Source organism: Leptosomus discolor, chromosome 1, assembly GCF_034619465.1.
Source record: "Leptosomus discolor isolate bLepDis1 chromosome 1, bLepDis1.hap2, whole genome shotgun sequence".
Taxonomy (NCBI): Eukaryota; Metazoa; Chordata; class Aves; order Leptosomiformes; family Leptosomidae; genus Leptosomus; species Leptosomus discolor.
Window position 1 is genome coordinate 96,344,899 of NC_141391.1, and position 23,419 is coordinate 96,368,317.

At 42.2% G+C, this 23,419-nt stretch overlaps 1 protein-coding gene across 1 annotated transcript in view; it reads left to right on the plus strand.

Moving 5' to 3' along the window:
* The window catches only part of LOC104354788 (amine oxidase [flavin-containing] A), a 39,263-nt gene that overhangs the window by 9,844 nt on the left and 6,000 nt on the right, over nucleotides 1-23,419 (plus strand). Inside the window, exons 2-9 of the mRNA XM_086482154.1 lie at nucleotides 2,470-2,564; nucleotides 5,117-5,254; nucleotides 13,148-13,252; nucleotides 14,554-14,645; nucleotides 17,662-17,803; nucleotides 19,644-19,793; nucleotides 21,065-21,224; nucleotides 22,513-22,609. Coding sequence (XP_086338280.1) covers nucleotides 2,470-2,564; nucleotides 5,117-5,254; nucleotides 13,148-13,252; nucleotides 14,554-14,645; nucleotides 17,662-17,803; nucleotides 19,644-19,793; nucleotides 21,065-21,224; nucleotides 22,513-22,609 — 979 coding nt within the window. The remainder of the gene's footprint in view (nucleotides 1-2,469; nucleotides 2,565-5,116; nucleotides 5,255-13,147; nucleotides 13,253-14,553; nucleotides 14,646-17,661; nucleotides 17,804-19,643; nucleotides 19,794-21,064; nucleotides 21,225-22,512; nucleotides 22,610-23,419) is intronic.

The following is a 23,419-nucleotide window of genomic DNA, read 5'->3' on the forward strand; positions in this document are numbered from 1 at the left end:
CAGAAATAAATGGTCCTCTCTGGTGTCCAGTCCCGTAGAGGGTACTGCAACAGTGACAAAAGTCTTGAAAATTCAAGTTATGGAGAAGATAAAGGGAAAATATGCCATCTATTTAGAGGTTAATTGTGTATCAAAAGGACGTGGGCTTCATGACCTGTGGGATGCTTAAAAGATACCTGTGGAAGAACTTGTATCTGGTACACTTTGATCACACCAGAATGGAGCTAAAGGGTTGGGTTCTATAGAGGGTGCATGGAGACACTACATGTGTGGGTGTTGTTGCTAGTCCTCCATTTTGAAAGAAAATTCTTTCCATGCTTTAAACAAAGGAATGTGTAGTAACAATTTTTAATCAACATCTTTTGCATTGTTTTTATTTCTGAGTCAAGCCCTCTCCCAGTTGCAGTAAGCCATCGCTGTCCCTGTCTGCGTAGATCTGAATCCTTTTTTGAGGGGGACCAGTGTCTAAGTTGACACTTGGGTTGACAATAATGAAACTAAACCCATGTACAGCTTGAGTGCAAGAAGTACAGTTTAACAAGCAAATAGGTTAGAGAAGCTCAGTCACATTACCACATGTTTGTCATCCTTTGGATATATTATATAATTAAGCTGTAAACCAGTAGCAAGCTTAACTTGCAACCCAGTCCAGTGCAAACATTATTCTTCCTAAACAGCTGTGGTGTGAATATAGCTATCATATACAGCATGATGGTCTTAGACACTGATGATATGCACAGAATTTTTTTTTCATACCTAAGACAAATTTTTCACTGCTTCCCATTCCATAGGGTAACATATGAATGCGCTGTGCATTTTTTCAAGGCTTTTTTATATATACAGTAAGCTTTCTTACAAAAGAATTACCCACTCATGCCTGAGTGTCCAGTCGTATTTACACAGAACAGAGAAATTCAACCTTTTATTTTATATATGTAGAAAATCCACTTTTTTTTGTGACAAAAGCCACTGTATATTTTTTAAAATAATTTTTATTCATATAAAAATATAAATATTTGTAAGAAAATACTGCGGTTTGTGTTTCCAACATTACAGACTTGTGTCTTGTATGTTTATGTTGAGGAGGAAGAGAACACCGTCACTGAAAGGATTAAAGAATTAACTATAAAAAAAATTGTAAAATGTTCTCTGTAGACTTTCATGCAGAAAAAAAAATATCAAAAACTACTGAAAAAAATTAGATCAACTTATAAGATGTTCACTCACAAATGGCTTGCATTTTTAAAAATTAGAATATTAAATAGATGGAAGAATTAAGTATACTTCTGCTCCAGCAGTAATCTAAAGAATATGTTGCAAGGCTGGAAAGTTATTTTTAGATGAGTATGGAAATCATATATATAATTTTTGTCAATGTAAAATATTTGAACTTCCTCAGTTCTGGTTTCCAGTCAATGGTGTTCCACTTCCCCATTGAAAGATTATGCGCAAAGAAGTTTATGGGCTCTTCTGTATTGTTCTCAGAAGAAACAAGTACACTTAACACTGCTCAAAACGATTCCTCTCTTCTTGTCTTTTCAGACGTGCATTCTTTGTAGGCTCACAAACAGTTGCTTTTAATCCCATTTCGAGGTAGTGTAATAAACATGAATATAATATTATTATTCCTTACTGCAGGGTATCTTGATCAATAAGGCTGGCTTTTGTATACTTAAGGAGGGGAAACAGTCCCAGAGAAACAATGCTTCAGTGCCAAATTGGCCTGCAGGGCAATGGGATAATCTGATTTCACAAAGTCATGATTGCTTTTTACAATTTCAGCTCGCATTTTTCAAAAGCAAAGAGGACTCCTGTCCCATTGAATTTTCAGTTGTCTCTAGTGCCTCCATCACAAAGTCCCATAATTAGATGTTTTTTGCTGAGACCATAATTCCTTTTATAAAGTATCCACATACAGCCTGTTTGATTGCCAAGGTCAAACTCCATTGCTTAAAATGAATCTTGACAGTGAAGCAGACTTTCCTTCTGCATGTGAATGACCACAATGGATAGCAATAGAGTGGAGAGTTGGTGATTGAGAGAAGTTGGAAGCCTACCTTGCTGGAACATGACTATTTAGTATATTATTATTTCTATCACTTTAGCTCTGCAAGCCCTACAAGCTGGCTTTTGCCTTTCTATGCACTGCAGAAATGAAGAGTAAGGTGCATGTCCATTAATGAGATTTTACTGTTTTTAAAATGCAAAAATGCTAACCTGAATAAGGAAACTTCAGTCTGTGAATGCTACTTATGGAGATGGTTATAACATGCAACTAAGCAGCAGCTAACATGATTTCTGTGGTAAGACACCATGTAAAGTTTCTGACTTCTCTCAGGAAGAAAAATTCTTAGAAATTTTTGAAAACAGTGTTGAAATATCTGACCTTGAAGCCTTGGTTCAGTTTTTGACCATTAATGTGGTTGATTGCTGGCACTTGCTTTAAAGCACTTTCTCTTTTTCTGGTAGGTTTGTCGGCCGCGAAATTGCTGTCTGAGTCTGGAGTCAATGTGGTGGTACTTGAAGCCCGGAACAGAGTTGGAGGAAGGACATTCACTATCAGGGTAAGTGCTTCATGAGATGCTGGACTCTTGCTTGCGCTGGTCTATGATGTGAGAAATGTCACTCCTATCTTCAAGAAGGACAAGAAGGAGGACCCAGGGAACTACAGGCCAGTCAGCCTCAACTCAGTCCCTGGGAAAGTGATAGAGTAACTGATCCTGGACACCATTTCCAGCCAGATGAAGGACAAGAAAGTCATCAGTCAGCATGAATTCACCAAGAGGAAGTCATGCTTAACCGACTTGATAACCTTCTATGATGAAATGACTGGCTTGGTAGATGAGGGAAGAAAGTGGGTATTGTCTACCTAGACTTCATCAACATCATCTCACATAAGATCCTCATAGACAAGTTGATGAAATATGAGGTGGTTGAGCAGACAGTGAGATGGACAGAAAACTGGATGAACAGCCTGGTCCAGAGGATGGTGATCACTGGTACAAAGTCTAGCTCGAGGCCAGTAACTTGTGGTGTACCCCAGGGGTCAATACTGAGTCCAGTCCTGTTCAACATCTTCATTAGTGATCTGGGTGATGAAGGGACTGGAGCATCTGTCCCCTGAGGAGAGGCTGGGAGAGCTGGGACTGTTTAGTTTGGAGAAAAGAAGGTTGAAGGAGGACCTCAGCATTGTATAGAAGGGAGGGAGAGAAGGGTGCAAAGAGGATGGAGCCAGGCTCTTTTCAGTGGTGATCAGTGGCATGTCAAGAGACAATGGGTAAAAACTGAAATACAGGAGGTTCGAATCGTCTGAACATTAGGAAACACTTTTTTTACTGTGAGGGTGACAAAGCACTGGCACAGGTTGCCCAGGGAGGTTGTGGCTTCTCCCTCCTTGGAGATACTCAAAAACTGTCTGGATGCAGTCCTGGGCAACTGGCTCTAGGTGACCTTACAAGAGCAGGAGAGGTTGGCCCAGATGACCTCCAGAGGTCCCTTCTGACCTCAGCCATTCTGTGATTTTGTAGGGTTTGACGTCTTTAGCCAGGGACAAGAGGGGGAGTAGAGTTCCCAAAGAAAACAGGTGTCTTAAGTTGCCATCACTTTTGTCAAGTAATAGAGCTCTGTTTGGACAAGTTGCATTGCAATATATGCCAGTGGGCTTCTCTTGACAGGAGGTGCTTTAAAACTGGTCTGGATGCAACTGAGAGCCATCAAATGGGATTTGGGTGCCTAACCAGAAGTGAGTAGTGCCGTTTTAGCTGCCCCATGATACCTTGCCTGGCCTCCAGCTGCAAGTCTTCTTCTGTGGGTCCTGAGTCAATTTTGTCAGCCTTGCATGGAAGTCTTGTATACCTTGGACTGTCTAAAATGGTGTTAAACATCTGTATTAAGGTAGTTGAGTTCCACCCACACAGTCCATACCCTTTGTCCATGGCAGTATCTGCTCTGCCTTCAACATTACAGAGGGAAACTATCCTCTGAGACTGTGTCAAAGCGTTTTTCCTCTCATTCCCATCTCACTTTGCATACTGTAACATGCATGATAACCAAGAGCCCTGTAAGAAGCCTGAGCAGGGCCAGACATCATTACAGCTCAGACATACATTTTAACATGGCTCAAAATTATCTGAAATAACATTCCCACTTCTACAAATGGGCCGTGCTTTGATTGCCATTAAAAAGAAAATGAAAGAAATGAGAAGTCACCTGTGGTACAGGGTAGTGTAATACAGGCATTACCTCTGCTTTCCACTCTGGAAGTAAGGGAGGTTTAAATTACGTCAGATGCCATTGCTGGGAAACCAGAGATAAACAGTGGTGTTTCAGCAGAAGTCATTGTGCATGAAACATGAAGCATAAACACCATCCTTCTGTGACACTAAGAATGCCTATCTTAAAATGCTCACTATAAACAGTGTTAAAAAGAGTTACTGTCTTGGGAAGTCAGCCTGCTTGTAACAGTATGCGTCTCTGAAACTTTCTGCTTTCTTCCTGCTTCCCAAATGAGTGTGGTGCTGGTCTGAGGAGTGTGTAGAGCACCTTCAGTGGCAAGCATGGCTGGGAGCTGCTAGCCAGAGCTCACTGGGCTAGAGCCAAGGTGTGCTGCGCTGGAAAGGAGATTACTGTCCTTGAATATTGCAGTGCAGTGCTCAGCATTTACAGCATTAAGTCTAAGCAGATATCTACAGAGAGAGAACAAGCCTTGGTGCTGGAAATGGTTTCAACTTGAGACATGTTTTGCAATGACAAAAGAAGTAACATCAATTCTGAAAAAGTGGGGTTAGACTTAAACAAAGTGTTGGTTGGATATTTCTTCATATTCTCATGTCTTTTGTGAGACTAAAAAGCCAATACTGAAAACTGTAGTGAAATTTAGACAAGAGTTAAACCCAATTACACACATGTGCATGACAGAATGAAGATGCTGTGATCTCTATGTGTCTTGTCATTTACAGAGCTCACTATTGCCTACTTTTAAGGCAGTCAGTACACATTTTCTCCTGTGGATATAATGCATTGGTAGTCAGTATGTAATAATTCTTTCTACTTCTCGATATTTGTATTGAGGAGCTTCCTGCGCAGCTTCTGATTCCTGGATTCTTTCTTTTGACAGAACAATCAAGTTAATTACGTAGATGTTGGTGGATCATATGTGGGACCTACCCAAAACCGAATTCTCCGACTGGCAAAAGAGCTGGGTATTGAGACCTATAAAGTAAATGTCGAGGGCCATATGATCCATTATAAAGGGGTAAGTATTGCATCTTTCATGTTGAGATAACTAAAGGTACCATTGAGCTTTGGAAATTAATGACAGTCAATTAAAGAGGGTTTAATTTAAATCTTGCTTGTAGTAAACCAGTAAGTACCTGTTTCAAGTGTTGCTATTCTATTTTGACTTATTGAAAGCGGGATCAATGGTTCTTGTTTTCTTTTGAAAAGTGGTCAGAAAATGGGACTGAGCGCAGTTAAAAAATTTGGGATACATTCAGCACTTGATGATCTTTGAACATATCCTCTAAAGAATTTTTACCTGAAATTCAGAAAAGACTTGTTCTGAAATAGAAGCCTAATTTAAATAAGAAAAAAAAAATGTAATGCTGTTGGATACTATTGGATGTTGGTATCAGACAACAGTTTTATGGTCTGGAATAGTATAACGTATTTGCCCAACTTACATAACTAGATTCACACGAGATCCCTCCCAGTCCTGTAGTGTGGGATTCATCTTACTTACAAATTGATGTCTGGAAGGTGAGCATCTAATGTGAGACTCATTGAGATTCTCTCTCTGGCTGATGGTGAGAAACAAGATCCTCCCAAGGCTCACTGTAAGCTTCATGTCTGAGATGTGGGGCAGCGGGAGTCCAGATGGGCACTCTTGAGTAGGTACTGGTGTGACTGAAGTGAACTGGAATGAAACCTGTTGTGAGAGCAGATTTCCAGCCCTTGTCTTAGATCTTTAGCCCACCGAATTTTTGCTCAGGTCCTACTCAGAACATACTGCCAAAACCAATGCAGAGGGAGAGCGGTAGGGACAAAGAGAGGCCTAAGATTCATAGGTATGAGGTACAACCATCTATCTCCATAACTCACAAACTACTTTACTTTCCAAAGACCATCACTTTTCAATTTTTTTAATATCCTTTAGTTTTGGTACTTCACAGGCTCTGACAGAACAAGACTTGAAGCCTACATGAGTCAGAGTTGACATACACGGTAGAGGCAAGGCTGTGTGATGGATCTTTAACTGGTTTCATTTCTATTATCTTCCTACTTTTTCGTCCAAGAATTAGAACAATGCATTCATGCTGCAAAGTTTTATCATCTGGTTCTGTAACCTCCTGATTGGGCAGATTCATGCCATGCTCATAAAGTAGTCACATCTTAAATAACTGCACAACCCCTCTGTAATACTAGAAAAGTTGTTTTGCACCATCTGGTATAAAATTGGTGTAATTGTATAGCAAGAAGGCTGGGCTGATTTGTACCAGCTGAATATTTGGCCCACTCAATTTAAGCTCAGACATGGATCTTAGCATCCTAAAAGGCACTTATCTTCTGTATGTTAAACAAAAGGCTCTAATGGGTACATGAATTTGAGCCCTTAATCTATTTTGACACTGAAGCTGCAGGGTCTTTTTGTCTCACATTACATTGTGCATGTCCTTGCTAATGACCATGTAATTTTGTAAGTTTTCTTTGAAGTGAAAGCATGTTTCTAAGCAAGAGGCAGCGTTATAAGCTATTCAGCTGGATCACAGGCTGTGGATCAATTCGAGATTTGATACCGTGGTCCTGCTGAGCTAACCAGGCTCCCCAAGGCAGGGGTAGTTTTTTGACCAGGGTGACAGCAAAGCGTGTTTAAGGGCTCCCAGCTTGGACAGACTTAAGCACTGCATAAATAATAATAATGCTTTTCATCCAGTAGGTCTCATTCCTCCCACATCCTTTTCCCATGAATTGCAGGCTTTTTGTTTTCTTTCCCTAAGGTTTTCCACTGCTTCTTCTCCTTACTCCTTCCTTGAGACATTGTGTAGTCACCATGCCTTTTGTGTTAGGGATCTGTTATTGAACCCTCTCTTACATCCCACTTCTACAAGAAGCCTATTGAAAACCATCTGTGCAGTCTGGGCTATGGGCTGGGTTGGTGAGTGCTTAGGGCCCTTAGGGCTTGTACGTTTTACCTACCTGCTGCACACTGTTATTACTCTGTGATGGTGAGTTGGCTGAGTAAGGATTTGTGCTCCACTGGCTATAGATGTGCCACTCATACTCATTAAAGATGCTCCAGGAACCCGAGCACCTGTGGTATTTCCTAGATGTTATAAAACGTGTTAGCAAACAGACGATTTGGTATTAAATGATAATTGCCCCAGAAATTAAATATTAATCTGAAAGATGGATGTGTTCAGCTTCTTGGGCTAACGCGCTGTCAGCCATGGGCCAGCTACTGCCTTTCAGGTTTGAAAAGTATGACAAACTTTTCTCCTTGCGTCTCATCTGCTATTTCTCTCAGTTGATGGCAGTCGGAGAGCTTGTAGCTGAGGCCAGACAGGAAGGTCTCTTCCCAAGGGCATTTCTCCAAAGTCTGTAATGTGCAGTTTTGTCAGAAACAAGAGGGAGAGTGTTTTGAGGAATGACTAAACATGGCTTTAGATTTTGTTGCGACTGTCATTCAACCATATATAATCCCCATCATCTTCAGATTAAGAGATTTTTGGTTTTTTGTTTGCATACTAATCAGTTATGTTTGGCCCTTTCTGAAGGTTTCCAGGATACTGCTTGGACCGAGTTAGGGGAAAGCAGGGAAATGGTTTATCCTAGCAGCGGAAGCAGCCAAGGGAAAGTGGAAATCCCCAGAGGGATTTCATGAGCTTCTTTGCTCTGAAAGGAATTTTTCCCATATGTGTGTGGAAAAATTCCATGCACTGCAAGCTTTAAAAACCACATTGCTTTGTGTGGGCAGGTTTCCTTTGCAGTTACGGTTTATTTGAAAAATACAAGTATGTAACTATTGTTTATCTTTTTTTTGTTTGTTTGTTCATTCTTTCCCAGCAGTTAGCATGGCAACGTGGACTGCTTTGATATCAATCAGGAATTTGTTTGTAACCTGTAGTTGTAAAACTGTAACACCAAACCATAGATTTTGTTATGAGCCTCAGACTTGCTTTCCAGCCAGTTGCTCTGTGGCTACTGTCCCGTAATTCATCAAGAATGCTTTAAGACTGAGAAAAGGCAGATGTGCTGGAGTTCTCCCTTCCCAGAAGGGGCAGATGGCTTTTTATTCTTACAGAGATCCTTGAAGGTCAGTCACACTGTGCTCCGTTTTCACCTTTTCTTTAGCAGAAGACCTGAAAACCCTAGAAAGTAAAGACATTAGGGTCTTGGTGTGGTATTAATGTTTTCATATAACTGCAGTTCTCTAATATCTGGCTGTAGCACCTAGCTCCGGTATACATAATGTTAGTAAATAAGGACTGTTTTTGCTTATTTGTTTGCTCAGGATTTTCAGAGCAAAGTAACACTTAATAAAAAATGAGTGTTTGTATGCAATGCTTCACATTGGCCATCTAGTCTTTTCTTTCCTTCATCTGGCTTTAAGATTAAGAGATTAGGGTGCAGCAGGTAAATCTGTGCAGATTGCTGTAAATCTGCAGTTTGGACACAGGAATCACAGACAATCCAAGACGCTGCAGTGCTCACAAGGCTAGACCTGCTGGAGGTACTGAGCAGTGAAGGATGCCCACCTGAGGGCTCACACCATGGCGAGCAGCTGCTCTAGCCGTGTGCGCTGTGCACGGCCTAAGGGCAATGGGAATCCCTGCTCTGGGGCACAAGGGATGCTCCTCGTATGCTTCCTGATGTGTAGCTTTGTCCTTAATATGGCAGGCAGGAGCCAGACTTGCCTTTCTCAAGACTGGCAAAATTGTAGGCTCCTCAGTACAAATTGAAACTTGGGGTGGTGTCACAGCTGGGACAGTTTGGACTTAATTCCTGTAGTTATGGCCACAAGCCACAGCGTAGCCCTGGGCAAAGACAGACCTTGCAGAGCATCTCTCTCTGCTGCCTTCTTTCTAACCACTGAAGTATGATACTTGGAGATATTATTTCATTTGGATTGGTGTGGGGTAACTAATCCAGGCAGGCAGCAGGATTCAATCTGAGGTCTGCAGGAAAGTGTTCAATGCACCAGGAAATGAAAAAAAAGTAAGATAAACTCTGTGGCTCAGTCAAGCAGCCTTGTGTTAGCATGGGAACCAAGCCAGTAGGTTATTTGCCTTTCATTAAGAAAACAGTAGTTCTCAAAATAATATACCCAGAACACCATCAACTTCTTTAAAAATGGAATATTGCAAGACCTTGCCTGCTTGCAGTGAACTCCTCTGTGAAACATGCAGCCAGAGCTCCTCTGCCTAGTAGGGAGACAGTATTAAAAACAAATTAATAACTTACCAGCCCTGGGTCATTTGGGCTAGATTTATTCCCTGCTGTGGAGATGCTTATGCAAGAGAGAGCGTTGAAAAACTGATGTGACTAAGGCTGTTTGGCTCGTGCTTTCTGATGGGCAATGGGAATTTCTCTCCTGGAATTTGTTAGAATTGGGCTTTCCTCTGATCAGCTCACACCACTTTTAGGTCCAGCCCCCCTGCACAAGGAGTTAGTGTGTCTGTGGACTATTTCAGGCTCCCTGATTTCCGTCTCAGCATCTTCCATGTCTGTTAGCACTGTTGTATTTTTCCAGTTTTTGCTGCCCTTGGTCTCCAGTCTTGCTGAAGTTATGGTGCATGCAGAAGAGAGCAACAAGTAATGCACTTTAGACTGTTAATTATCAGTTGGAATTTCATAGTTCTCGGTTGGCAGTTCATAGCTTTCCTCTTGATCTTCCTGGGCTATGCCATTGTCCAAAGCTGTGGGGATAATATTTTCAGATCAGTAATGGAAAGATAGTCCTTTTTTCAAATACCATATAAGTGAATCCCCAATGTGATACGTGTCATACCAATGGCCAAGACTGTAAGATTTCTTGATCTGTCCTCAGCAGTTCGTGGTCATGGTGGTCTACAGCTAGTATAGAGGTGGAAAAGCTGGAGGAAAATGTTAGGTAGCCAGGCAGTGGACAAGTTCTGTCACCAATTGCCCCATGTGCAGCAATCAGGAGAGTTTGGGAATTTCTCAGCCTGTAGCTGTTGAATACAGTAAACTTAATGATGGGGGTTGGAAAAGCTGTTTTGGTGCAAACCTCATCATAGAGTTACTGAGTTACTGAGAGAGACTTTTCTTGGCCTTTTGTTCACAGCAATGTAAGGAACAAGTTAGGCTGAAGAAAAGAGGAGAAGAGCCTTAGAAGTTTCTTTCGTGACTTTCTTTTTAAAGAAGTGCTTCTTTAGCTCAAAAGAGTTAAGTAAGCTGAGAATAGGAGAGGTGTTTGCAAGTTACACCACTCAGTACAAGCACAATCATTTATCAAAAAGCCTGTTGAAGAGAGGAGTCACTGAACAGTGAAAAACTGGGAAGTATTCACTGCTGCTCCTGAATAGCAGGTTTATCTTTTCCCTTTGTCCCCTTGCAGTATCAACATGACAGAACTGCAGTAATAACTTATCTTTACCTGTTATTGGGGGGCCTGACAGCATTACACCTCATCTCTGCTTAAGGGCAGGGTGATTGGTGTTAAAGTACGTCAAGGAAGACACATTGAAGGCACCTGCGTTCCCGGCTAGAATAAAGTCTAGCAATAAATGAACTTTGAAGGAGCAGTAATTGATGATATTTTTGAAAAACCAAATGTTGTGCAATAAGAAGAAAATAATTTGCAATATATTACTGCTTTTTATCAGGATTTATTTGATTGATATAGCATCAGTTTATGGCAGTAAAAGCTGTAGCATGCAGTATACCCCTTGGCGCATGTTTTTTGGTCCTCTTTTCTGTGGCTGAATAAACAGTGCTCCAAACTGGCAGCAAGACATTGTGCTTAAGGAAAAGAAAGAGGCAGTGTTGTATGGAGGATTCCCTTGTTGGTAGTTCATAGGAACATTTTCTCTGCTCTTGCCATGGCAGAAATGTATTTTGCATACCATGTGCACCCGGAGAAGGCTGAAGCAGCATCCCCCACCCACCTTCCTCCAACATAACTCTCTAAAACAGAACGAAATTGAGACAAAAGATAGAAAAAAAAAAGTATGTGGTGCACAAGATTAAGATTACATACCCAGAAATCCAGAGATAACCAACTGCCTCCAGAGTCATCCTGGTGACTTGAAAACTCAATGTTTGTTGGAAACTTAAAAAAAAACCCTTGAAGTACTTGAATCTTAAACTGAATTAAGTGCTGAGATCACAACCTTGTGCTTTGCTTGGCCCAGAGCAGAGGTTACTGTGTCCAGACTGAACAGGAGAGCATATTTGCTGCTGCCCTCACTGAAGATGGTGAGGAGGTACAGCACAGAGTGAGCCATGGGCCCAGATGGGTGCCGGAGCTGGGGCATCACCACAGCCATCCTCTGAGGAGAGCCATGTTGACCATAGCAAGACTTCTGTCCCTTACCTGAGTACCCTTGTCTCCTCCATTTTACCTGCCCTGGGGATGACAAAATGTGGGAGGTTGGATTTTTTACTTCTTTTGCCAAGTCTGAAAGCTCACTATGTTTTCTGAGTTTCATCTTGCACCTTTTATCTTTGTTATGATCTTTGCAGAAAAGTGTTCTGAATAATATAAGAAATCCATATGTATTTACACACACATACACCATTATCCATGGGGAAGACTGACAAATTCTCTCTCGCCAAATGTAGGAAAGGTGCACTTGGCTCCTGCTTCGTGTCTCCCTGTTCCTGGGTCACCATCTTGTGCATTTGCAGCACTGCAGCCTCTCGCTCGGTCTGTGACTCCTACCTGCTGGGCGCGATGGGCTGGCATGGTATACATTGCACTGAAAAGCACAGTGCACACTGCTTAGTACCACAGCTCCTGCCTGTCACGGTCCAGCGTGTTCACTGCATCCTGCCACGTGACCTCATGCAAACTTTTGAGAGGTCCAATGAGAAATTTGCTGTTGGTCTACGTGGGGGAAGGTTCGAAGCAGTTTAATGAGAGAAAATGTTGCTTGCTCATCCAGTCCTATTTCAGATTAAAGTTATCACAAAGAGCCAGCTGCTGTTAGGTTGTTTCACTTATCATTATATCACAGGATTATCTAAAACAGTCTGATTCCTGTTGCAGCTGTGTGTCATGTATGTTGTAAGTACTGATACCATTTTTGCAAGTGTATGAAATTTTTCCTCCCACAGCCAAAAACTTTCTTTTTGGCAATTTTTTTTTTTTTTTTTAAGGTTAGGTTTCTCCCAAGGTACTCAGCATAATAAGGAGGTATGTTTGCTTTTTATGGGTGAGGTGTACCATAAAGGTGCTTAGATAGTTTAAAAGATTAAAATGCATGCAGTTTTAGACCTATGCAAATTTTAGGATGCACATTTCAGCAGGCAAGCAAACATTAGATTCATTACAAGGGGCAACACTTGCAAGCTGGAGCACAGGAGGTTCCACATTAACATGAGGAAAAACTTTTTCACTGTGAGGGTGACAGAGCCCTGGAACAGGCTGCCCAGAGAGGTGGTGGAGTCTCCTTCTCTGGAGACATTCAAAACCCGCCTGGACGTGTTCCTGTGTGATCTACTGTAGGTGGTCCTGCTCTGGCAGGGGGGTTTGGACTAGATGTTCTTTTGAGGTTCCTTCCAACTCCTAACATTCTGTGATTCTGTGATTCATATGTAATAATGAAGAATGCTTAGGAACTAGGAATATTACCTCCTTGGCCATTGCTCAAGTCTCCTTAGCCCAGAATTTGAGAAGCTGCTCAGAACAAATGGGCCCCTCCCCATCCCCTCTGAATAATAAAAAAAGTACTATTGTCCTTTTTAATGTCAGCCCAACTGTTTTTTCCCATCATACTTAGCCTCATGCATTCCATTACTTACACGCATATGCAGGGAGAAGGAAAAAAAAAAGGGAAAAGAACGAAAAAGCTAGGTCTTTTGGAGCAAAGGGTCAACCATGTGATGACTTTGAGAATTTTTTGTTCTTGTGTAATGAAGATATGCTCTGTTGTGTTTCAGTTGCCTATGTTCTTGTGTATTTTAGGGGAAATCACGCTATTTCACAGGTATTTCTCCTTCAACATGGAATCCCTTGGTTTATCTGGATTATAATAACTTCTGGAGGACCATGGACAAGCTGGGAAAAGAGGTAGGCTGTGTAAATTGTATTTGTTTCCTACAGTGCTTATGTCAGCATGAGTAAATCTGTTTTGGTTTTGGTTTGTTCTGTTTTTTTTTTTTTTTTGTTTCTGGCAGACTTTTTTATTGTTTCTTTAATATATATTAAAAAAAAGAAACGTCGATCAGGAAAAGTATCTATGTTGCACAGGAACTGTCAGGAATAGCAGAGCTTCCTCAGTGAGAAAGGTTTAGATTAGATGACCTTTAAAGGTCCCTTCCAACCCAAACTGTCCTATGATTCTATGACTCTATGAGAGGGTACAAAAAGATCTGGAGGTGTTTTAAGATATCTGAAAAAAAAAGGAGATTGAACCTCAGTGTATGTAGTTTCTCATGCCAGAGAAAACCATTGCTCAAGCTGATGAGAAGGATTTTTTGCCTTCCCCTGTGACAGCCTTTTTGAGTGAGGATGATTCTTTTTTTTTAGCTGCCTAAGCTGGGTTCCAATTTGGCTTCACAGTAGTTTTGTTTCTAAAATTCTTAAACAATAAATGCCTTCAGAATCCAAGCAGTACAACTGCAGATCTTCTTGTGCGCAAAAAGTAGCCTCTGGAGCATCAACCTATCTTTCAAGTATTTATCAGTTGTCTTATAACCTGGCTACAAACCAGGAACCCTACCTTAAAATAACCTTAAAGCATAACTAACTGTATTTCTGAAAAGTTCATTTGGTTTGTGTGGTTTTGCAGAATCAAATTTGTGCATGATACTACACATCTTTTTTGTCAAATAATACATATGTTTTAAAGATTCAGATATACGATAGTGTCCTCACACGTCGTGGTACTCACATGCAATGGATTATTATTAAGAATGTAACTGTCAAAAAATAATTTAATAGTATCTAGACATTTTTGCTCCCTCTGTAGTTAACAGAGAAACCTAGGACCCTTCAGATACCCATCTTGGAACTGACTGAATCTCTCACTAGAGAAAGAATTTTTCCCTCAGCTATTAGAGGACACCAAGACAACTAAATTAGAATAGACACCTCATTTCTGGACAACTAAAGGCCAGATGAGTCTCAGCATAAGGATATAGTTCATTGGTCAGACAAAGCCAGATTTGGTGATCATGGTACAATTCATGCCCAAAGGTGTGAATGGAAACTATTCCATTTAGTGAGTTTATTTCAAATTTACAGCCATGTACAGGGGACAAAAGCAACTCCTGGTCAACATATCAGTCAACTTTGTGTTACTAACTGGATATGACCAGGCGATGGTATAGTACTGAATAATTTCTTGAATATTTCACCTTTGTCTCCAGATTCCTCCTGAAGCACCATGGGATGCTCCACATGCTGAAGAATGGGACAAAATGACCATGACAGAGCTGATAAATAAGATTTGCTGGACCAAGTATGTAACTTTTTATTCACTTTGAAATCCCGCTGCAGAATTGTAGAAGCTTCCTGGCAAATTCTGGGGTACCACTGAGTACAGCTGGGGTACAGGCAATGAGAAAGCAGGAGGTATTTGAGATGAGGCTGGTCCTTGTGATGGGCAGTTATCAGGCAGTAGCTGAGGGCCTGTAGATGATAAGGTGGCACAGCAGAGCTCGGGTTGGCTGGCAGGTGGGATTAAAGGTGCTGGGGAGACATGGGGTTTGCCTCAGCAAGCCTGTGCACACAGGAGTGACAGTGTGGGCTTTTCCCACCGTGCTTTCACTTCACTTGGTTGGAAAGCATGTGCCTTTGTCTTTAGGAAAACCAACATGTAAATAAAACTCTGCTTTGTAGGCATGAATGAAGATCACTTGCAGGCACAGAGATGGAGGCGGAAGGACGTGAGGGGGCTTCCCCAGCCCCATGGCAGGCTAGGAGCTGAGGAATAGTGTCCTCTGACTCTTGGCTATGTCCTCTCCTGCGTAGTTATCATATGTGTCTGCTTTTACTGTGTGAGCTGCGTCGCGTGTGGCATGGAGCAGTCAGGTGCCAGTGGCACATCAGAGAGCAGGATGCTGTGCCAGTTGGCAGCTGCTTTCCAGTGGTCACTCAAGGGATGGGGCAGCGCAAGACTTGAGGAGGGGGGAGTGAGCAGCTGTTGGCTCTGGAAACTCTGGAGAAGTTCAAATGCTGCTCCTTGTTTCAGCAGTAGTGCCTGCTGGGCCTCCAAAACTCTTGGAGGGAAAAAAAGCAGCTGAGGCAACCTTTCTTGTTGCTTTTCACCTCCCTGGCTGGTTTGTGCTTGAGCCCAGTCAGGAGCTTTGTGTTCATCCCAGCATGCCTGTTGCTGCACTTGCACAGCTCTGCCCATGGGAGCGCACCCTCCCGCTGCTCCTGGGAAGCTGTCCTTGAATGCCAGCCAGCTCTCCTGGGCTCCTTTGCCCTACAGGGTATTTGCCCATGAGATGCTGCCAAACAAGTCCTTGAGGAGGATAAAATCTGCTTTTCCAAAATCTGGGGTTGCAATTCTGCTGTTTGTCTTGCTGCTTTCAGGATCTTAATCTCCACAGTCTCATGGCCACTGCGGCCGAGGCTGCCCTTCACCTTTGCATCGTCTGACAGGTCTTCCTTGTTTGTGAATAGCAGGTCCAACAGAGCATCAACCCAGCTAGGTAGGAAGAGGGCCCAAGGTGATGTATCACCTAGAAAATGGCCAATGTGTTTTATATGTCTATGAGGAACTACATTGTATGAATAAAAAAAGGAACAATGTTCAATATGAGGTGATGAGAATTGGAAATAATCTTTTCTTCCTTTCATTTTTCTATTAATTTTCTTTATAAGGCAAAGAAGAGTGTGCTCATATGATCACCTGTGTCCTCACTTGCTGTGCTGGCCCCTATGCTATTCTGTAATGCTCTCCTCCCTTGTGTTCAGCATTTTTTATTTGTGCGGCTGTGCTCTGTTTGCCCTTTTATTCTGACTGTGGTTTAGCACTGTGCCTGCAGCTTGCTGACCAAAACTTTACACTTGAAATTTATTTTGCTGGCTTAAATCTTGCTCCAGCTCCATGTGATACAAGGTATGGCCATTTAGACTTTCTTTTGCTCTCTGTGGCGTTGTAATTTTCTTTACAATTAGTTTTATGAGCCATTTGCCTGCAAACTCGGTTACTTTGAACTACCCTTTCTGTTACAAGTGCACTGGCTCTTCCTCTTTTAGTTTTTACTGTTCCACTTAGGCAGAGAGCTGGTGGAGTATAAGCAGAACTGGATATTACTGATCTCTCCTGTATCGTGCTTTTCAGCAAGACTGCTTCTACTGCCAGTCGCACTCCAGTTTTAATGGGTGTGCTCATCTGAAACACATTTGAAAACTCAATAAAAATACATTTAGATCTTTCTACACATTATAAAAAACATAGTGCCCTAAACAGAAAAGCTCTTCCGCAGCTTTTTCTATATGGCTTAGGTCAAGATTATAAAAGAAGCATTGTTTGTCATGTGTCACAGATCAGCATCTACTGATCCTGGAGACTCTCTTCACATTTCTCAGGCCTGAACCTGCTACAGCTGTTTAGTGTCTTGGTGCTTTCAGGATTGTGGCAGAGGATTCTCACGTGCAGGATGTTTTCACATCCTGGCTAATGAAACATACGTGGCTGGACTTCATACCTAGGGAAATGAGGTTATAAAAGTTTATAAGTTACATATTTTAGCCGAGATAACTCACCAAGTTCCGTCCTTGAGGAGATTATTATAAATTCTTGTTGTTTTATGAAACTTAATCTAAGTCAAGGACCTTTCACCTTTTTTGCAAAATGACCTCAATTCTCTTAATAACCTGTAGCCAGAAATGAAAGAAATGTGAACAGTCAGGTCCTCGTTTCCTGCTGCTGTAACTCTCTTTACGTTCAGAGGACTTATTGTGGTAGACAGCTGACCCTCTCCTTATATTTATGGCAATGATTGCCAGTTCGGTTTCTCTGGGTTATTTACCATGTCTGATTCTTGGTTTCACAAAAGGTCTGTGCAGCAGTGTTACATGGGAGATGGGGAATATCTTGGCTGCGTGGCTAGTTGAGTCCCTCGGGACCCATCAGACCTTGGAAATGATGTGCCCAATGAGCTCATCATGGTGGAGAAATGCAGAAGAGTTTCACTGACTGGTTACCAAACGCATTCTCCTGCTGAGAAAAATATTTATTCTGATGAAAGGAATAGCAGCTGGTAAACTATTTTAAGAAATAACTAAGGTGAAATCAGTGGGATTTCAAACTGAATGGGTAAATGCTTTGGGAGGGATGGAGGTGCTGGTATAAACCAATTGAAACAGTCTCACTACAGACTAAAAAATGAGACATATAAGTCATCTTGGCTTTTCTGACTTTGGGAAAGCAGCTGTTATCGAGAATAACAAAGAGAATGCTGAAAGCAGTCAGGAAGTCACATTTACTCAACTGCCTGTTTCTGCTCTTGTGTCTCATGCAGAGCTGCTAAAGAATTTGCCACCTTCTTTGTGAACGTCAACGTCACGTCTGAGCCTCATGAAGTCTCTGCTCTCTGGTTCTTGTGGTATGTGAGGCAGTGTGGGGGCACAGCCAGGATTTTCTCTATCACCAATGGGGGCCAGGTACAAAATGTCTCATATTCTTCCTTCTCTCTCGAAACCATAAAAAGCAACTGGAGTGTTATATCCGTCAAAGCCCTGCAATTAATGAAAAGAAGATGAAACACCAAGTGCCTGTGTCACTGGAGACAATCATATTCTTATGGGGTGGAACAGTCCTCTCGGCTAAGTCTGTGCAATGAGGAGTTTTGTTAGCGAGGCTTTGCAATAAATTGGGACAATTTAATCAATTGGTTTTTCCTGCATTCAATTCAGCACCGTCCTTTTGTTTCTGTTTTGTTGCCTTTTTTGCCAGTTTGTTTTCTATGGGTTACTTAGCACATTTGAATGTTTTCAAGAGTTCAAAGCAAGTGTACTTCAGAGTGAAATACATTTTTTTGGTGTTGAAGCCTCTAATGACAAGTTGGAAGTAGATAGCAAAAGGCCCTTCCTTCTTGGGACGGCTCACATGGGAGCATGTTTTATGAGCTACTTCAGACTATTTCTTGCCTTGGTCATGGCAGGTGCCTGGTTGCCCGCAGAACTTCATGGTTTTCATGTGACTGTTCTGGATGAAGTTTCAGAAAAGGGGAGAGGGGGCTGTCAAAGTAACTTGGATGCGGTATGTTGGCACCCTTTACTAGCCTGCTACCTCAGTTAACGCAGCCTCAGAAAGCACGTGCAGCATTTCAGACTTAAGCTGCCAACAGCAAAAGTGGAGACAGTACCACACCCTTCCAAGTGTGCTGGGACAGGGAGACATTAAGAGAAGTTGCCTGGAGAGATTTGGTCTCCATCAATATCTGTCCGTTGGGGTAAGAATAGACAACCATGTGTCAGGAAGGATGTAAGTAGAGCTAATGCTGCCCTGTGGTAGGAGCAAGACCTGAGAGCCTTCCTTCTCAGGAGCCCCTCAGCCACGTTTGCTGTCCCCCATCAGCAACTGCTAGACGTTGCAGCAAGGATTAAAAATAAAATTAAACCTAAGATACTCGTAACTAAAAAAGATATGTGGAGAGGGGAAAGCTAGCCTGGGAAGAGCACTTCCTTTTCTTTGTGCCTGGATGGGGCAAGCTATCTTGGTTTCTACCATCCTTCCCTCTCCCCTCAGCCCAATCAAAATCAGTTGAGCAAAACCCCTAAGGGTTTCTGACGTAACAGCCGTGATGAGTCTTATAAAACTTCTTCAGGCAGCCATTTCAGTCTTTCAGCACAAGACTCTGTGGATCCTTTCCTCCCTGCCAGTACTAGCATCTTATATGTAAAAGTGAGCTGCTTGATATAACTCTGGTGGCTGGTAGATGAAAGACAGTTAGTACTTCCCCTGAGCCTCTGCACAGACATTGCATGGAAGTATGTGTCACAGATCGTGCTTTTTTCCATACAGCACTGCCTTTGTGTCTTCCCAGGGACAGATAAAGCTCATTGCCTGCTGCACTCGAGGCCAGACCCAGTTAAAGGTCTGTCTTGCTTCTGGGCTGGTGCAGGCAAATTGGCGTCTTTGTCACACGTGAGGGTTTTGGTAGCACAGTGCTGGGTAAAATACTCAAAACATCTTTTTAATGAAGTGATATGTTTGTACTAGCTAGAATACCTGCATCATAACGTGTTTGTTCTGTAGGCTTCAAGAGTCTTTAAGCCAGGTAATTGAAGAAGCCATTGCAAAAGTGTTTAGGCAGCAATCACCACTGAGGCTCAGGTTTATGCTGTCACTCTTCTGGAAGTCTGGGCCTCTTTATGCACCCTTAAGACTTGCAGATTTGGCCTGGAGTTTTTTGATTATGAGCAGAAGTCATATTCAACATCATTGTGATTAATGTGCTGGTGATTTTTTGTTTGTGTTTCTTTTCTGTTTGTTTTTTAGGAGAGGAAGTTTAAAGGGGGTTCTGGTCAGATATCGGAGAAAATAATGGAACGCCTCAAAGGCAGAGTTAAACTGGAAAGACCTGTGGTCCGTATTGATCAGACAGGTGATAATGTCATTGTGGAGACTGTAAACCATGAGATATATGAGGTAATTTGATCAGAATAAAAGTAGAGTATGCATTTAGTGGGGGAATATATCTGCTGTAGCTCTTAGCCAGATGTAATCAGGAAGTACCCATTTGTGTGTGTCTATTTCTCGGACTACACTGACACTCTGTGAAACCTGCTTTACAGATTTATTTATGACTGGGTTTCTTCTTGGTGTTCTGCTAGTTAGTTTCTGTCATTACTTTGCCTTTTCTGCTTTAACTTTTTCTGTGATTGTGTATTTTTACATTTTACTTCTACATTGAGACCATTTCAAAGAAAGGAAAAATAACTGTTTGTATCTAAGTTTGTGGTTTGCAGAATGAAAAAAGAAAAAGACATTTCAAACACTTTAGTAAGATTTTGCCTCTGTGCAGTGGTGCTGTGAAATGTTCCATCAGTATATGATTACCCACAGTGGCACCCACGGGGCGCCAGCTCCCTTCTGCACGTAGAGCCCCACCTGCCGTGGGGGTTTGTGCAGGAGTGTCATCACCTGCAAGACACCCATCTCACCAGTGGCAGTGTTTGGAGGATATTTGGAGAAAGCTAGCAGAAAGGGAAGGGGCTGTTTGGCAGAGAAGCTAGTCTAAGGATGTCCTGGAGAAGGGGCTCTTTCCCTCCCCCAGGGATTTTTAAACCCAGGAGTTAAACCTCCCTCCATGCTGGCTGAATGACAGCCAAGTTGGAGGAGATGGGCTTCCTGCACTCAGCGGCCCCACCAGCGTGAGAGCACCTGAGAGCAGCAACATCTGTTGTGATACAGTGTCACGCTGAGCCCTGAAGCAAAGCGTCCTTCGTCGCTCCAGTCAGACACAGGACCTGCGAGAGGGATGGAGCATGTTCAGGATAGCTGAAATCACCATCAGTGTTGCTTGTCCTGAAGTGAACATACACAGAAGTGATTTTATAATTTGGGCAGACGTGGGTCATATTTTCCTGGGGATGCTAAAAGGCCATTTTTACCTGTGCCATAAGATCTATCTTGTCCCATTTCCCCACTTGTCTCCAGCTGAGTTTCAACTCTGGTCCTGTAGTGTCCGGAAAGCTGTCAAGAATCATCTAACCACAAAACAACATGTTTTTCCCAGGTCCTTTTTCTGAAATGGCAGAATTATTTTGGTCACTTGGAAGTGTCTGTGTGGGAAAGCCAAGAGGCAAAGTCAGGTGTGGGAAGGCTGTAAAGAACTAAGCATCTTTCAAATGTGTCCTGCAGGGTGAGCTCAGTGAGAGGCAGCACCTCATCTGTACTGACTGTGTTTTACGTTTCAGGGCAAGTATGTGATCAGTGCTATCCCACCCATCCTGACAACAAAGATTCATTACACACCAGAACTGCCGCCAAAGAGAAACCAGTTAATTCAGCGTTTGCCTATGGGGTGTGTCATAAAATGCATGGTGTACTACAGGGAAGCCTTCTGGGAGAGGAAGGGTATGTGGGGAAAGTGAAGGACTTGGGAGCCCCATGCTGCGCGGATCTTGAAGCTCTGCTGTCTATCAGGGAATAAACCCGAAGGGGGGTTAAGTGTGCAAAACCCCAAAACCAAACACCCAGAAAAGTGAAAGGTAAAGCTCCTTAGAAAGGAGAGCTCTTCCTCCAAGCTTGAGTGCATGTCTTGTCCCAAAGATGAGTCCAGACCCAAATACGATCCTGAATCTCATTGTTGCTAGCTGAGGATGGACGACTGAAAGAACAAGCAAGGTTTCCCTGGGAAGCGTTGCTGAAACCCGCAATGCACAGAAGCAGTGACCCTGCGGCAGCAGGTCCCCACTTCTCACTGCCAGGGACAGAGTTAGGTCAGCCAAAGAGAATTTACAGCAGATGACAAGGAGAGCTTAAGGTATAAACAAGACCTTTCCCTGTTTTTAATCCTCTGTTCTACAATTCTGATGCCTCAGAGGACTGAGATAGCTTTTTGTTTAACTCAAGGTACTTCTTCCGTGTGCTGCAGCATCATGTGTTTCTCAGCTTGAGCTGATACCATTTCCAGAACTATTTGTATGAACAGATTAGTTTCCACTTCCTGTGCAGTGATACTGAGAGTTGCACTGGGCAAGAATATTTCTTAATCAAAAGAGTATAATTTTGCATGTTTCAGGGCATAAACCATCCATTGGGATTAGAAAGAAACATCAGCAGGTTTACACATTGTTTTCTATATGGGATTTTTTTTGCGTGTTCATCTGAAACATGTACTGTGTGATATTAGATTAGGCAGCCTATGTTTCTGCTGCATTGCTGTTAAGGAGCACCATTCCTGACAGTCTTAATGTCAGCAAAATCAATACAGGGTATAAATTTGAGCCTGCAGTGACCAGATATAATTATACTGAGTTTTGTTGCTGCTGCTGTTGTTTTGGCCAAAGTTACTCATGGAATGAACCATCATAGTTCTTGCTAGACCCGTTTGCTTTTAGTGTTTGTTACCCCCAATATAGAAAGCCAAAGGGACTTGCAACAATCCACAGAAATTCCTTGCTAAGTAACAGTGGAATTTAAATATGACTTTTAAAAGTCTGTGTACAAAATTTGCCAGAGTTAGAGGGAAGAGAGGAGAGAGACTGTTACAAAAACACTTCAGACATGTAGGTATTATTGGTGACAAAGGAATTAAGGTACAATTCCTTTTATGGATAATTTTCCTCGCTCATTACTGTCAGAAACAACTATCATCAACAAGTTTCTCTGACAATCATTTTGTTTTCTTTCACCCCCTTAGGTTATTGCGGTTCCTTCATCATTGAGGATGAAGAGTCTCCAATTGGAATAACCATAGATGACACGAAACCTGATGGATCTTTCCCTGCCATTATGGGGTTAAGAGCTTCTAGATGTGTATTTCTTTTGTATGAAGGAGTGGGAGGATGAGGAAGAGGGGAAATGGCCAGGTTACATCTGTAGTGCCCACTCCCACAGTCTTCATAGGTGGAGGAGAGCACTTCTGACAAGCCTCTTGTGCCTTTCTAGTCCATATAAGCTTTTAGGTGAAGCTTCTGCTACAAATAGATGCTCCTAATGCGAAGAAGATGGTTGGGAAGGAGTTGCTGAATTCAGCTGTAGTTCCTTTTAAACATTCAGTTAATGTTTTTTTTTGCTGTGGAGTAGATTTAGAAACAAATCATTCTCTTACCTAGCTTTGTGAGCCTGTATTCAGCTTATGTTGGGCCTTGTGTTTATTTAGCACCTGGACGAAAATGAAAATGCAGTTGTCCAAGGAATCTTCATGTGCCTCCTCTCTCCATTGAGATGAGGCAGGACAACGAATATCAGCTGGTTATTGAGCAAGGCAGCAGCTGTGCAGTGAAGAAATTGTGATTCTGAAGAAACCACCAAGTAAAAAAGTTGTAGTTTGGACACATCGGAAAATACATAACAGCATTGACTGGCTTTTAAAATAGGTTAAGCCAATATGAACAATCAATCTTTACAAATGTTTCCACTGTAATCTGAGGTGAGACTGCTGAAAAAAGGCCAATATAAATGTCAGGCAACAACTCCTTAAGTATCTGGCAAGGAAAGCTTGCCAGTTCTACTGAACTGTACATGTTTATGGGCATGTTCAAGGCTTAAAAACTTCCATGAACTGAGAGCAATAAGCGTTCTCCAAATCCCGTATGGCAAACAGT